The sequence below is a fragment of the Lethenteron reissneri genome, chromosome 12 (assembly GCF_015708825.2).
Source record: "Lethenteron reissneri isolate LAM-NWPU_2019-01 chromosome 12, ASM1570882v1, whole genome shotgun sequence".
NCBI classification, from domain to species: domain Eukaryota; kingdom Metazoa; phylum Chordata; class Hyperoartia; order Petromyzontiformes; family Petromyzontidae; genus Lethenteron; species Lethenteron reissneri.
In genome coordinates, this window is record NC_083790.1 from 10,153,586 (window position 1) to 10,170,881 (window position 17,296).

At 43.9% G+C, this 17,296-nt stretch overlaps 1 protein-coding gene across 4 annotated transcripts in view; it reads right to left on the reverse strand.

Moving 5' to 3' along the window:
• Positions 1-1,522: 1,522 nt before the first annotated feature.
• The window catches only part of LOC133341879 (uncharacterized), a 56,247-nt gene continuing 40,473 nt past the window's right edge, over positions 1,523-17,296 (reverse strand). For 2 of the 4 annotated variants that reach the window (XM_061550691.1, XM_061550689.1), the window contains exons 2-9: positions 16,956-17,052; positions 14,363-14,491; positions 12,991-13,148; positions 12,368-12,520; positions 5,170-5,371; positions 4,236-4,519; positions 2,362-2,483; positions 1,523-1,590 (exon numbers count right to left, since the gene is read on the reverse strand). In XM_061550691.1, the coding sequence (XP_061406675.1) occupies positions 2,462-2,483; positions 4,236-4,519; positions 5,170-5,371; positions 12,368-12,520; positions 12,991-13,148; positions 14,363-14,491; positions 16,956-17,052 (1,045 nt within the window). In that variant the 3' untranslated portion in view covers positions 1,523-1,590; positions 2,362-2,461. Of the gene's footprint in view, positions 1,591-2,361; positions 2,484-4,235; positions 4,520-5,169; positions 5,372-12,367; positions 12,521-12,990; positions 13,149-14,362; positions 14,492-16,955; positions 17,056-17,296 lie in introns of all 4 variants that reach the window. The other 2 variants (XM_061550690.1, XM_061550688.1) reach the window with 1 other exon arrangement.

Genomic DNA, 17,296 nt, shown 5'->3' on the forward strand with positions numbered 1-17,296 from the left:
TGGTGGGTAACCGTACAAATTTCCGAGCACAGCACTAGCACGCAATGACCTACACATTTGTATTTTGCATTGCAAAGTTTTCAAGCATTGTCATAAATAGCCCCATTTTTAGGAAACGTCCCATCTACTAAAAGGCAAAGCAGAACAGTGTATTTGCCAGTGTTCGCAAGTTTTGCATATGTTCCTCCTTAAAACCCCAAGGCATGACCTGGCAGGCTTCACAAAGTAATAAAAGCTCGCACGATGATTTCACCACACCACCCTGAGGAAGGGGGCGGTTGGCATTCCCTACCGGATATCTGTGAAAAGAACTTCATAGCTCATCGGATTCCTCCAGTATAAATAAACATTCTGATTTTGATTCCTTTGCTTGAGACACATTAAGAGTCTTCCGTGCCGGTGGAACACACTCCGCATGCATGGCCTGTTGCAGGCTTAGCCAATGAGACCTCAGCGTGGACATTTTTAATTGGCTTGACACTTACTGGCAAACGCTGCGCCCGATTGGTCAATTGTGCGGCAGAAGCTTTGCAGGGGGGTGCGTCCAGTGCAACACGCGACCCTTTAATTGCTTCTCCACATTGTGACGGTGCGTAATGACGGATGTCAATGCAGTTGGGTCAGCGCAATGTATGCGGCCGTGTCAACTGAACTAAATAACGGCCATACATGCATGAGTCCATGAAGAAAAATATTTTTTACATGAACCAAGCACATGGATGACCAGCGCCGTGTCTCACAATTTTCAACTGAAATTTAACAGCGTCGTCCTCAACAGATTGAACAGTGTCACTAACGAGCTGCTACAAACACTATGCGACTCTTTATTTGCAATGTCACTTAGCTGGTGGTGCTATGGGCAGAGGTTGGCTCACAATGGGGAAGTCGCAAGTTCAAATCTCAGTCTATATTTGACTCGACCCATCAGATCTCCAGGGTTAATAAAAGCAGTACTACTTTGTGTCAAGTTAACCGTGGTTGTGCTATGAATAAAATGTCCTCCTGTCATGAGAATTTTCGCCACTGGCTGAGGATTGCCCATGGAAAATACTATAAGCTATTTTTTTACGTGTGTGTGTATATGAATGTCTATTAGGGATGAATTTTTTTTTCATTATTTCAAATATTCGATTTATGGAATTTTAGGCCCAACTAAAAAATGTATTTTTAAACATTAATTACTACATTTAAATTATAACAACGTTCCATCAGTAAAACAATAATTGCATGTAAACATGTTTAAATTTCCATAATTTAATAACGTATTATTTAAATGATGGCATGTGACAGTACTTGGTGGGAAAATCACGGAAGTAGTAGCATGGAAGTGACATCACTTCCTGGGATGTCACTTCCGAAACAAAAACTATTTTTGGATCATTTGAAATTTAAAGGCTCACTTTTCAGATTTTATTTAGACCAATCTAAAACTATGGAATACATCCCTTATGTATATATATATCTATAAATAGCCGTGGTTCTGTCGTTCGTCCATCGAATCACACCCACAGCATAAACTCACCATATTTTGGCACTGCATGGGTTGAGCATGTAGTGGTCCATGTTTTCCATCAATATTGCCGAAGTGCTCTAGAAATACATCGCAAACACAACGCAGGGCATCAGCTGTGTCTAATGTCACCATTATTCGTTATTGTTATACCAAACCTATCATGCCACAGGCAGAAGGGTTTTTAAACATCCAATTTCACATTTTTTTATTAAATAAATCAGTCTTTGTTAAAGTGTAAGACTTGACACATTTTCACATTGTACACGTAAAAACAACTTCTGTGCACACTACCAGATATTACTTTTTTGCAATTTGGAACCAAATCCCAATACAGGGCAGAGGCTGTTACATGACATGAAAATAGGTCATTCAACATCTACAAACAATTCCATTTTCGAAAAAAAACTCCTTTTCAGTTTTCAATTCATGGGGTTCATTTCAGTGGACTTATATAACGCAGGCTACTTGTATTACAAAGCCGACTAATACATCATGCGCACCTTCATATCAGACATTTGGAAAACCCTTAACGTGGAGGGGTAGAATATTTCACGGGACCAGCGTTAAGGCACTGCCCCGGCAATGCGTTCATGGATTTTGACACACGCGCGCAAAAAATATCCTCGTGTCCTACCGAAGAACACAACCGTGAAGTAACCGGCAACAACAGAAAATGGACGCATGACTTTGAATCAAACCGACAGGCACGCCTTGCACGCAAAACCTAAAGGAAGACTTTTCTGGCAAACCGCCTTGCGCTGATGCTGACAAATGAAGGCAACTGCGACTCGCCTGGGAAACTCGAGAGATGGAGCCGAGAGAGGGTTGGGGGTGGTGGGGCACCCTACCTTAGCCTCAGGGTTTGTTGCAAGAATTTTCGCTCCGCACTCCACAGACGCGTAGTTGTTGAGATTTTTCTGGGTCTTTCTCACTTGGTGGAGGCTACTGTCAACGCTTTGTAAGGTTTGACCTGCAAATGCGCACGGCAGCACATTGGACGAGACAATGACTAGAATTAAGTTAAAACAAAAGCACGCTCGCCTCGGCTCATAGATTCAACGAGTGAAGTGGGGTGAGGATGAGCAAGACTGTAAAATACCAACGTACATTTCACATTAGGTAATCGTTTCTAAACTGCATAATTTTTTTTGTCCTTGCAAAGTAAAAACTAAATAATGCTTGCGGGAAAAGGAGGGCGGGGGGGGGAAACAGAGAATTTCTCTGCTTGCTGCTTTGAGCAAATGCGAGATGGCAGTGACATTTGATTTATTAATTATGTGTACAGTTTGCCTTTGAGGCAGACGAGTCGAGAAAAATTACTATGAGTAAAAGCCAACACAACTAGTAGTCAAACTGAAATAAATGTAAGCAATGTACTGTTAAATAAGAGGTGCTTGTGAACTTTTGATTATCTTTCTGTAAAAGGGACTCCATACTTAAAAAAAAAACTATTTTATTGACCACGTAAAGCCATCTGAGTTTTTACCTTTTTGGCCACACATGAAAGCTCATCTCTAAGTGGCTTATCATGTGGAAATTTATAGTAGCAACCAAACAATCTAAGAACGTGTTTCTAAATGCGGACGGCAAAACCAGAGGACGCGGAGAAAAATCCACGCGACCACTGGGAGAGAGAAAACACGCAAACTCCAAAGATACAAGCATCATCGGGGTCGGGATCAAACCCAAGAACGTCCTGCATACTGGGTCATTCTGTTTGGCCAAGTGTAGATATGTGTGGGGAGTTTCAGTCATGTGTAAACATTCCCATGAGAGACCTTTATCCGGTAAAGGGCGAGGTATCTTCAGATAAATTGCGGTGAAAACAGAGAAAAATATACGGGCAAAGGGCAGTCGTGTGCCACGTTGCCATTGTAAAACGGGAAAAAAACAAATGGAGATGTTGCAAGCACCGTCGTCTGCGATGTGGCCAGGTGGCACTGCAGTAGCAATCAGAATATTGTTTAAATCTCGGTCAGGGGTTATGCTTATTACATCATCAAACCGGTATCAAACGTGTCCAGAATTATGGGAAACTCAACAGCGCTCCGTCCTACAGAGGAACTGTTCAATAAGCACTTGAATTGTCAAAACACCTTAATGCAGGATTTTGCCCAAAACAAAAATGTGAGACTCACAAAGGCATCCTAGATATATACAGGGAATCATACTCTTTGGTTCTGATGACGGGTGGGGGTTGTGGAAAAAATACTTTTGTATTTTAAGTGGAGAAACAGATATATAAACAAGACATTGTTTGCTTATCCAATTTGATACTTACATTCTCCTCAACACTGCTATCGATTGTTTAGTGGTATGTACAAAATAATTATGCGTCGAACTAGGACCCATATTTTAAGAGAAAATGCTTTCCAACATTAATTCGAGCAAGCCTGACTCTGCTACTGAGACACTACGGTGGAAACCAGTACAGAGTCTGATTGTCTTGCATCAATGCCACTGAAATAATTAACTCACAAAAGTCCATGGGGGGACATGGGTTTGGTAAAAAACGAATTATTGTAGTACATGAAAACCTGTCCTGCTATTGGAATGCATATCGGGCTCTTTCCCTCGCCAACCTAGAATTATCAGCTCTGTTCCTACGTACCCAAAGTCCTCCGCTACATCCAAAATTATCGTGACCCACGGACCCCCCCCTCCTCCGCCTACACGTTGATGTGCAATACGGGCACGAGGGCAGGGCAAGTGAGATACTTGCTTTGCTTCTCTTTCTCCTCCTCCATCACTTTCTTCTTCCACTCGTCGAAGGAGGGGATGTCTTCGTGGGGGCCGGGGTGCGTGTCCTGCAGGGTCGCCGACGTGCTGGGTGGTGGCGGCGCTGCTGCCCTCCGTGGGGGTCGCTGGCTCTCCTTCCTCTGCTGCGGGAGCGACCTCTTTTTCGTCGCCCGCCGCTGTCTCCTCGCCATCTTCGCTCTCTGCGTCCTTGGGGGCCAGCCGATCGTCTTTGAACGGAGGAGTGCTCGCGTCGGCACGGCGGGGCTCCTGCATTGAAAGATAATCAGTCAATTAGATTAACAGTGTCCCGTATTGAGAACCATCGAGTATATTTTGCAAGACAGACCTATGGCGAAAAGTGTCTCCCCACTAAAAACAGCAATGTGGTGATGCTCAACTACTATGATATCCTGAATATTTGGTAAAAAATTCCAATACTTCATGGGATCTATAAGATAAGCCTCAATTCGTACAATCCACCAAACATCCTTTCAATGCGATTGATGGCTTAGAGCAGTGTTCATCACTAATCAGTCTTTGTAGGGGGGGTACTTTCGCTGATAAGACATCAACAGTGTGAGGGCCGCCACACATTTGAAACCATTGGGTTTGACAGCATGATGGGTGTCTTTTCACATTTGTGTATTGTCGGGGGCCACACTAAAGCCACCAAGGGCCGCTAGTGGCCCCCGGGCCTTGCATTGAAGAACACTGGCTCAGAGGCATGCACCACCAAGTCTAGCTAATTTTAAACATTCAATATTAAAAAGGCAATTCACACAAGATACACATCTTTACCAAAATATCCTAACGTGTCACAATGGCGATTTACACCTTTCCGTGTTTTCACCAAAGGTTTAGATGAAAGGAAAAACTTCGGCCAAATTGAGAAGCATGCCTCCCCCCCCCTCCCTTACCTCTTCAGCCTTCGTGCCATCAAGCTTGGCTTCAGGTGCCACCTCCAGCTGAACGGACGCTACCAGGGGCTTCTCTTCATGCGTGGCCAGAACTGGTGGCAGCTCCTTCTCCGGCCCCTCCACGTGGTCTGTTGGGTCCTCTGAGCGGGGTTTATCCTCGATCCGTGGGGCATCGGGGGGCATTTCAGTTTCCCTGCTGGAGCTGCCAAGAGAGGACATCAATAGGCGACTGGCTGCGAGTTCTGGCAACACACAAGAGCTTCATACCCTGGCACAAAAACGAGTTAACACCACCACCACCCACTGTAATTCACCATCAGTGTTCATCATCATCTTTATTACTCACGTTTTGTAGATTACAATAGAGACAGAGGACACAACTTTCAGCCTTATGGTCTTGCCTGGGCAAGTAGAGTTTGCGAGCGCATATTCAGGATGGTGCAATACACAAGAGGATGATGTGTTTAACACCATTTCTTTTGCTCCACCCTTGTCTCTCAATAGTTGCAACTGGAATACAAACCTGTGCGAGGCATCCTCTATGTGTGAGCATTAGCAATGGGGAAAGAAAGGTGGCCACATCACCTCTTCATGCGCTGTGCTGGCTTCAAGAGATGAATGCTAATGACTATTCTATCTATTATCTATTTTTATTTTACCAGGTAAGGCTCACTGAGCTATGTAGCTTTTTTTCAGACGTCGACCTGGCCACAAATGATAGCTCAACGAAGTAGCTTATCACGTGGAAATACATACCAGCCAGATACTCTAAATGCATGCTTCTAAATGTGGAGTGAAAATACACACGACCACAGGTGAGAGACACACACAAACTCCAAATATACAGGCGTCAGGGATATGCAGCGAACCCACAACCTCCTATATACCCGACGAGGCAGTTAAAATCTCGCCACCGTGGCACCTCCAATGACACTGGCCTCACGAGTCTATCATATCTCGTATCTTACCTATACATGTCATTTTATGTCTGTTTGTCTGTGTGTGGCTGAAACTTGCAAGGGATTTGGCTTGCAAACCGTGGGGTTCACGTTTAAAAAAAGTATCCAGGTACCACGCCATAAGCCCCGTGCTGAGCCAGCACTATTCCGATTTTGTGCCCGTCACCTTTAAAGTAGTTTAATTAGCGATTTAGTGCTGTTTTAGGTTATTTATTAGCACGCGCTAAAGCACCCGTCTGCGCATGCTCGCCCCTACCAAGTCACACGCGTTCGGTGGGGGGGGAATTCTCATTAATGTGGACAGTGTACAAGGTAAGACACAGATTTACAGCTCCCTTAAAACATTTAACATTACTGTTCACTCATTGCTATTACTGCTATTTAATATTAAATGATTTACCAGTTGCATTATTTATTTATTGATTACACATGTAGTGACTGTGATTGTCACTGTGTGGTGCCGGAATTACGAAGCCACGGTGGATAGTGTGCTGACATTACGTGTAGCCCGCTTATGGGGTGTAGTACCAGCCCTAGCGGGGCTTGGGTGAGCGCTGGCCAGCGCGGAGGCACCACGAGCAGTGTGCGGTGTGGGCTCCCGGTGGGGGCGCGAGAGGGAGTGTCAGCCAGTCAGGGTTACCTTGGGGCATGATACGCTGGTTGACCTGCTGACACGTGACCGGATGATATTGGAGGGGGACTACCGGTGGACGGGGGCCGCTGGGTGGTCACATGGTCTAAAAGAGCTCTCGGGAGCCTTCGAGAAAGAGCTCCAGAGATCTGGAATGTGGACGGGGCGAAGGGCGGAGCCAGCCCCAGCCCAGGGAGATATAACGGGGCCCCGTGAGGAGCTCGGGGTTCTTCGTGTGCTGGTGTGAAGAAGATCCACGTAGGGGAGAAGAAGCCTCTAGCCACGCAGTGCGGGACCCAGCTTGTGGTGCAGGGCCGGGATAGCGAACCGTGTCTAGTTCTGCCGTAGCGTGGTTAGATGGGCATTCGAGACCCGAGTGTAGATTGTGTGATGTCGTGTTAAAGTTACGTAATAAATAGTGTTGCTCCCAAGATAACGTTTGCGACTCAGTTGGACTCACTACACACACACCGCTCGGCACGCGCCAAAGCACGCATACGCGCATTCTGGACCCTACCAACTCACACGTGTTTGGAGGGGGCAATTTTCATTCGTGTAGACACAAGGTCACACACACACATTTTCAGCTCCCTTAAAACATTGTGTGTGTCAGTCGCTATGTGTGTGCATGTGTAAGTCGATGTGTGTGTATGTGTAAGTCTATGTATGTGTGTGTGTAAGTCGACGTGCGTGTGTAAGTCGATGTGTGAGTCAATGTCTATGTGTGCGAGTCCATGTATGTGTGTGTGAGTCGATGTGTGTGTGTAAGTCCATTAGTATGTGTGTGTGTAAGTCGATGTGTGTGTATGTGTAAGTCTATGTATGTGTGTGTGTAAGTCGACGTGCGTGTGTAAGTCGATGTGTGAGTCAATGTCTATGTGTGCGAGTCCATGTATGTGTGTGCGAGTCGATGTGTGTGTGTAAGTCCATTAGTATGTGTGTGTGTAAGTCGATGTGTGTGTGAGTCCATGTGTTTGTGTAAGTCCATATGTGTGTGTGTTTAAGTCGATGTGTGTGTGTGTACGAGTCGATGTGTGTGTGTAAGTCGATGTGTGTGTTTGAGTCCATATGTGTCTTTGTGTGTATAAGTCGATGTGTTTGCGTGTGTGGGTTGATGTCTGTGTGTGCGTAAGTCGATGTGTGTGTGGGTCGATGTGGCCTCAAGGTGCACATGGCCTGGCACAAGCGTCGTGGTGACGTCACTGCCACTTCGTGGCGAATGGCGGTGGCGGTTGTTGTGTGTAAGTCCATTAGTATGTGTGTGTGTAAGTCGATGTGTGCGTGTGAGTCCAAGTGTGTGTGTAAGTCCATGTGTGTGTGTAAGTCCGTGTTTGTGTGTGCAACTCGATGTGTGTGTGTATGAGTCGATGTGTGTGTGTAAGTCGATGTGTTTGGGTGCGTGGGTCGATGTGTGTGTGTCTTTTTCGCCCAGGCAACGCCGGGTACATCCCAGTAGTACAATATATATACCTGGTGAGCCCATGCAGGAGAATGCAAAAGCTGCGCTGTTGTCCTGACACTGGCTGTCCAGTATTGTAAGGCTGTGCCAAAGTAAAAAATGTAGGGCTTTGGGTCTAGTTTAAATCCATTAATACGAAACTGAGCCAAGTCAAAAATGAAACGCCAAACAAAGGCTGCTTACTAATAAGAGTCTAAGCCACAGTTGGTATCTGAGTTATGTTTTACAGTGGTGTTTCCACTGGCACACTTTCAGTTTGCTCATTGATTGGGGGTAAAAACAGGAATAAGCGTTCAAATGAGTTTTTCCGTAAAGGCAGGACATTTCCTGACATTAAATTTTTTGAGGCTCAGGCCAACAAATGCGAAAAACTTAAGATCATTAAATGGGACATTGTTATAAAATGCCTGGCACCACTTTGCAAAGTCTGAGAGAATGTTTATTCAGCCTGAGTGTGGAAAACGTCCAATGGCAAAAGCAGTCTTTATCATTTAAATTAACTCAACTGTATCCACAGGAACGCAGAGCAATTATTTATAAGGCTGGATTAATGTTTAATTTCTCTTCTGTGGGTAAAAGGTTTCTTTCCAATACATGCAGCAGTGTTCAGTTCTCTTTTTCCTGCATGTCAAGTTATTTGCCTATTTATAGTACTGTACAGTACTTGCAAATGTTGCTTCAAGACGAGTCTGTGTGAAATGTATGTAGAACTTATTTTTGGCACCGTACATAGCCAACCGTGCTAATAATGTCAACTCGTGTCAAGATCCTTGCCTATACACCACAACAGGAGAATGGACATTTCTTGCAGGTGTTGCAATATGTAACAATCTTCATGACACATAGCCACTACCACTACTGGCTAATACATACTCTCAGAAGCAACATCTTTACATTGTAATCCCTTAAAAGTTGAAAAAAGTAATGATAATTTATCACGCTGGTCCTTAGTAGTCAAAATTATGTATTGCTCAGACAGTGACCACTTTTATATTTTTTACTTCTGATAAAGAGATGAGGCTCATTTTAATTACATAGGGGAGATAATAATGTTAGGCCTTTGTATATATCTTGGCTGGGATTTCAACTCATACTCTCAATAATAGAAGGGCTGCTTGTCTGTCAATTGTGCTCAATTCCACCCATTAAACGTCCTCAGTATTTCCTGTCCAATGTATTTTGCAATTGGACATTATTTATCTTTAAAGCGTAGCTGAATTTAATAAATGCACACTGTACACTATACAGCATCAACAAGTCCCAGCAAGCCGAAACATAAAGTGTAGATTACCATTATATCCTCCATTCTTAAGATAGGATTGACAATATTTGCAGGCTGTGTAAAAAAAAATGAAATATTATTTTTTATAGCATTTCTCAACAAGCCAGAAGTTTCTTTGCAAATGAACAGGAAGTGACACTGGGGGCTGCTTTGCATAATGTGTCGACAACCTGAACGTGCACATGATGCAAAAAGAGAGAGGGGGGCGTCGTGGTTCTAGATACAGTAGTGAGACGCACTTATGTTCACGGTATGTATGTTGAACTTCTTTCGCACTGTACGTAGCCAACCAGGCGAATCGGAGTTGCGGCGGGGGAAGAAGACAACAAACTAAACACAAAAAGCAGTTGTAAAGAAACGCGTTTTTAATATAGATTATTGAAATCTGCGTAGCTCCAGTGGCTTCCCAATATCGGAAGGAAGAGCATTCCAGAAGGCTGCAGAAGGCGTTCCAGACGGCCACAGAACTGAAAGGAAGTGTAATTTGCTTCCGAATTTGTTTAATACAAATTTAGTTGTCTAATAATCATTTACCGGTGTTTACTTATTATCTTTATGAGGCCATGGTGGGTGTAATTACTTTAAATTACTTAATTAGGTGCCAGGGTACAAAGATATATAGACAACATATGTGTGAACATATTTTTACACAATCACTGGACTGTGATGGAAGCAGGTGTGCACAAGAGTGGTTCACTCTGCGTCAATCTACCAAATGAGCTCTTGGGAGACAGATAAGAATACAATAACAGGAAACTATCTATGGGACCCTTTTTGCCGGTATCAAGATGATGAAAAAACAATAGGCAATAACACAGGTGTTAAGATGATTAAACACCAAATAGACACCCATTGCAAGGCATCCAGTCTGCATTAACTACACAAACCTGTGGTAAAACATGCAAAAAAACGTGCTTTGATAATGTATGCGTTGTCCTTGTGATGTTTACCTTTTGGCGTTCTGTGATCTAACACTGGTGAGACAAGGCCATAAATGAGGTGGTCTCTGGTGTAGGCCAATCAGTTCCAAGGACAATGCAAACATTATCAAATCATGTTCTTTGCAGGTTTTACCACAAGCTTGTGTCTTTAATGCAGACTTGATGCCTTGCAATAGGCATCTATTTGGTGCCTATTGCAAGAGAACAATGTGTTTTTAGAGTCATTGGTGAGATTTTATGCACAGGGCAACCTGGCTAATCACAGGTAGGGGCCACAGACTTGACTTCCAACAAAGCGGTTGTCAGTTTAACATGTAGCCTTCGCAACCACTATTATCCATAACAATCGTTTTTTGGGTTAGGTTGCGTAAATATGAATGTGTCGTTAAACCCATCGCAACCCAACACAGCCAATTAGTAAGGTTTGTCACGTGAACAACACGTGCCAATTAGTCACTACTTCACACCGGTGTGTTGGAGAGTAAACGCACAACATTTACAATTAGAGTACGGCCTTTTGTTGGTGATTACAACCAGCTTCATCAGGCGATTAAGCCAGATTTGTAAATAAATCCTCCTGTTTCGGTCTTCCTGTTTTGTCATTTTATTTGCCCGAGTCGATTGTTGACCAGAATTTGAACTCACAACCCCTTCCAACTCTAAGTTGAGTGCTCAGAGCCCAGTGTCATGCTGCATCACACAGAGGTCAGGTGGCTGTCAGGATACAATCTGTGGCGTTCAAGCGTGCCGGCTCGGTGCAATGACTAAGGGGTCGCACACAGTATGATTTACTCACGATACAAGAACATATCAAGTTTCGTGATGAGACAACATTATTGTGACATCAGTTGCTCTACTTTAAATGCGAATTAATTTTACTAAAAAGTTATTCGACTGCAGTGCACACAGAATAAATTCTAATCCTACCATAAGTCTTCTAATCATTGCAATTTGTCACGGTTATAATGTTGACACTCCCAGTTACACCATAAATAAATTATCATGAAAAGAATTGTGAAAAATACGAATTAGGAAAATCGCCAATAAATTTGGAAATCATTTTTCAAAGCCATAGTTGAATGCAAAACATATATGTATTTAACAACTGAAATTACTGACCGTTACTTATGAATATAGATTTTGTCAGGATATAATATATCTTACATATGACCGCATCTCGTAAAGTACATTAGTATCGCGGCATTGTTTTAATGTTATTTAAATTCTTATTTTTAATAAGAACATGTTCTTTGTCTCTTAACTGTTATCATTCAACATGTTATTGTTAATTTCAATGTTAGGTTAGAAACAATTATGCCAGTGCCCTCCAGTTACATGGGTGAAATGTATGCCTGTCTGTATGTTTAACTTTTTTCGCACCGCACGTAGTCAACCGTGCTAATCGGAGGTGCGGGGAGAAGACAACAAACTAAATACCAAAAGCAGTTCTAAAGAAATTCGTTTTCAATCGAGATTTAAAAGTGCATAGCTCATAATATCGGAAGAGTGTTCCAGACGGCTGCAGAAGCGCATCTGAAAGCGCACAATGCGGTGATAGTATTTGTTCGATGGTCAGCTAAAAGCCTCTGCAAGGATGACCGGAGTTTGCGTGATGGTTTGTGCTCCTTGAGATCAGAAAGGTAATATGCTTAATTTGTGGCAAGCACTTTGTGTGTCACGAGTACGATCTTATAAAGTATATTCGTTCGGCAACTGGAAGCCAATACAGCACGACGAGCACTGGCGGCACATGGTCAGATCTTGCGGTACCCGTCAGGACACGTGCCAGAGAATTTTTTATATGCTCCAGCTTGGTGATATTTTTGCCAGACATCCCGTAGAGAGAGAGCCCTCTCAACCACCCGGTCACGTCCACATCTACAACGCGCAAACAAGGGCACCGCGTGTTCACAGTAGAGACGGTACCTGTCGAAAATCTTGGGAGGGATGGGTGGAGATGGGAGCACGACCTCCGGGCTGCCCTCCTCCCCTGCACCATTGCACTCGACAGTGGACGGTTGAGTGGCTGGCGAGTCTCCATATCCCAGGGTGCTCGTCATCCCAAGTTTCTCTATTGCACTAAAAAAGACACAAAGATCCCCCATTTAGCCTTATAGACCGTATGGGCAAGTGACATTAGCGGGCAATACCGCGCCCCACCCCAACCCCCCCACCACCTGCTGATATTCACACATCGTATGAGGTACTTGTTTAAGGTTAAAGGGGTGGAGGCCTAAGACAGGTCCGAAATGAACCCAGTTCACCGGGATTATACTGCAGGTGATGTAACTAATATCATGCCCAGCCACCTCTATACTGCCAATGCTGATGTTTTTGCACACTACATCAAGTAAAGTCAACCTCGGGGAAGCCCAGGATCGATTCAGGTATCGCTGGCTATTGAAATTTGTTGCTATGAAGGAGGGCCATTGCACAAAACGTCGCCTATTATTTACTTTCTCTTTATAGGCCACAGAGTTATTGGCGGATGTGCAAAGTTTTCTACTTATTTATTTGTTTGTTGGATTCGACAATGGACTTCTGGGTACCTGTCTTCTGTCGGGTGTGGGGATGAGGTAGGATGGACAGACACTGGCTCGGACTGGCCACCTTCCGAGGTGTGTTGCAAATTGTCGCCCGAGACCAGAGTCTCTGATGCGTTGGATTCACTGTGCATTGCACCATCATACGATGACTTCTGCGACTCCTGATGGGCACACACAAAAATGGTGAAACCGTTGCAATGACCCAAAATAACAATCTGTTATTATTATTTTTTAACAAGAAAGCATGTCATCATTATTTGTTAAACATCTACGGCTTTCAATGTGTCCATAAACTCTGACGAATATCAAAATGTTTTTTTATGGTATCTCTAAATCATGCCAATTAAACTTAACTATTAAGCTATTTTGTCAGGTAAGGCCCACTGAGCTATATAGCTCTTTTTCAGATGCGACCTCGCTATCAAAAATGATAACCCATCGAAGTAGCTTATCGCGTGGAAATGTATAGAGGCCTAATACTCTTAAATGCATATTTCTAAATGTGGAGGGAAAAACCGGAGGACCCAGAGAAAAATAATCCATATGACTACGGGGAGAAAACACATACAGGTGTGAAGGGTTGGGATCGAACCCATGACCTCCTGTATATCAGGCGAGGAAGTTAACATAATCGAAATGATGAAAGTAATTATACACGGGGCCATAACACATTTTGGGACATAAGTGGCTCTCCAGGATACCATAGTATCTTCTTCTCTGCAGCACACAGTTTTTGGTCAGCAAGTTATCAATGCAGTAACGCATATTTTCAAGTCAAGTCTATATTTTGACGTGGAATCTTTCGAGGAAAATGGCAAGTGCAGAAAGGTATTCATCATTTACTGCAAAACATATTTTGAGTGTTCATATGAACTTGCACCTTTTATGAGACATTCTTGGTCTTTTATACGGGTGGGAGTGTTGTGTAACGTTGTTGTTGTTGGACATGTGCATGCGGTTATTTTTTCTGTTTAAGATTAGCACCAGGTGTGTAGTATTTATGCATTGGAATTACCGTCCAGTAGCAATAACCAGAGAACGTACTTTAACAACGCATTGCTTTTACACAGTCAACACACCAGTGGGCTAAAGTAGTGAACTATTTGTCTTTTGTCAACGTGACACATTTTTTATTGATTGGCCGTGTCGGGTGGTGGAGGGTTTATGACACATTTATAAATAACGCGATCTAACCCAAAAACGTTTATTATGACGTGTGTATGTACGCGCTGTCATCTCAATTACAAACAAATTCATTCGGCCAGTTACATAGGCGAGGGCAGCATCATGCGGCAAATGCGAGTGTGACACTGACACTCAGTGAATGCAAGCGTGATGTTGAAACTGCAGCTTAAATTAAACACACAACTCTCACCTGATTTTCATCCTCATCATGGATAAACACTTGCGCTTCACCAGTATAAGGATTATTTGCATTCTTGTTATCCAAACGTGCATTCATTTGCAAGTCCGGCTTTGTGTTCAAAGGCCCTCCCATGGGCACCTAAGGAATACATTTTTCATGATAATAGCATGAGAAAAGCACGAGCACATTAATTCCACTTCAATTACTGGACAATGAGCGCGTAGGCACGAAACACCGCTGGGAAATTGTGCTCATGTCCAGGTGCCAAATCCGGTATCATCTAATATCGCTGCTTATGAGGTGATGTGCTGTGACTGCACAACACAGATCACTGCCGCGAAGGTTATTTTATTCAGGAAGATATATGGTGGCCTTCAGCCAAAGATAAGTGCTTAAGGCCACAAATGGGTAATTCATCTCAGCCACACATTCACCTGCCTTTGATGTGCTGTAACTACCAGTCTGGGCAGTTGGACGAGTAAGGTGGACGTGTTAATTTATTGGAATCCACTTCATCTCTTTATAACCTTCAAAGCACTTGACTCAATTAGAATTGTAAATACCCATCTCCAGACCAGGGTCAATAAATGAGTACCACTTAGCGGGGTAGTTAACAGTGCTCATCAAATACGCAATCAAGTACAATGTCCACTGCTGGCTTAGAAGCGCCAACATAGTCATGAGAACGGTTATCCATTTAAGTCGGTGGACACTTTGAATTTCGACTTTAGAAAATATTGTCTGAAAGCAGTGGGAAGTTAAACTAAACTAAAAATGTAACTATTTTATTTTATCAGGTAAGGCCCACCGAGCTACATTTTTCAGAAGCGACCTGGCCACAAATGATAGCTCAACGGAGTAGCTTACCATGTGGAAATGTATAGCAGCAAAATACTCTAAACACATGTTTCTAAATGTGGAGGGGAAAAACTGGAGGACCCGGAGAAAAATCCACACGACCACAGGGAGAGAGACACACAAACTCCAAATATATTCCAGGGAGTCAGGGTGGGGATGGAACCCACGACCTCCTGCATACCAGGCGAGGGAGTTAACATCTCCTAGCCACCGTGGCGTCACATTCGAGGCCAAGTTAGCGTGACTGAGGACCCCACTTGCAAAACTGCGAGCCACGTGTGATTGCTCAAAATGTTGGCCCCCCTCGGCAGGCCGAAACCAAACCCGCATCGCGGGGAGCGCAAGCGAGCCGGGCACAAGGCCATGGGGTGGCACCACGCCACCCACGCCCTGCAAATTCATGGCATTCACGAGGAGCTCGAAATTCGCACAGGAAACACGCGGGTTTCAAAATGCATCTATTAACAGGTGACATGAAGCAAGAGATTAATTACAATTCATTCCCGTCATTCATCTATCCATCTTGGTGCCGCTGAGGATACAAATAGAAGGTTTTATTTTCAAATATAAAACCCAGTCAGGGGTAAACAAAGTGAGCTGGTAAAAAAATTGCACATTCTTAGGGACACCATTGGAGATGAGTGTTGCCTCATTCTCTATTGAAGATGCAGACAGGTTGCCTTTCTTCTACTATAAGGCAGTGCAATGCTAAAGACAGTGGTGGTATTGTATCAGTTTTGTGCTTGTTCACCGCTGTAACAGGACTCAAAATCAAAATGAACAGATTGGTTCGCTAACATGGGACTTTATGCCAGTATCAAATATGAAACTGATAGGCCTACACCAGAAACAGCCTTCTTCCATAGGCCAATCAGTTTCAAAGAGCATGTTTTATTTGTATGTCCACCACCAGTACGTGTGGTTAATGCCGACTTGATTCCTGTTTGATTGCCAAAAAGGGTAAAGCATATTCTTATTTTTCATAGATCGGTTCTGCTTTATCTGTTATTCATCGATCCATGGCAGAGCAACAGTTTATATATGTTCTTATGAATAGAAAACCAGCGATCTGCCTGCCAAATCGCATCTAACCACCATTAGATCAAGCACAGCCATAACGAATCTGGAGTGCCGGCTCCCATCATGCACTGCAAGTCATAACGGAATTGCTTTTAAAGTCTTACTGCATTCATATCACTAGATGGTGGGGGGAGGGGAGCACTATTACGGGGTGCTCCTTAAAGTAACTTTAAAGATCTTGACTTCGTGACTGCAGGAATTCATATTCTTTGGGTCTTTCGGTAAAGTCACGTAGATAGGTGACTTTACCGAAAGACCCAAAGAATATAACTTTAAATGCTTCATTAAAAAAGACAAGTCGTCCTTATATAGTATACGGACGCCTAGGCTGTGCACCCCCCAGCTGTCTGGCAAGTTTCAAGCTCCATTCATGAATTTTATTTTTAATGTGCGGGCAAGGCGAGTCGTCACAGTACCCTCTATTGAGATGACTGCACTGATGTACTACAACATATGTAAGAGTGACGTCACGGCGCCATGACTCGAGCGTTATCAAACCCTAACCCCTGTATTTAATTTTAAAAGTATTTTTTGCTGAGGGCAAATCTTAACCTGTTGGGACAGAATGGCACACACAGCTAAAGTATGCATCGACAATAGAAGAGGTATGTATTCATGTCCACGTCTTCCTTCGCGCGAGAACGGCTTTGCGTTCCTCAATTACCTGCTCCTCGGCCTCTGGCACTGCGTCACCATCACCCGAGTGTTGCCCGCTGCCTCCAAGCGCCGGCCCCGTGTCTTCATCCAGTCCAGGGCAGCACCTGCTGGAGCAGCGGCAGCGACAGCAGCAGGTTTGCGCTCATTACACACAAAGTGCTTGCCACAAATGAACCACAATACCTTGCGGATCTCGTCAAGGAGTGTAAACCATCACGCGAACTCCGGTCTTCCTCGCAGAAGCGGGTTTTGGCTGGCCATCAAACAAAGACGGTCACCGCATCTGCGCGCTTACAGATGCACTTCTGCGGCTGTCTAGAATGCTCTTCCTTCTGATATTAGTAAGGC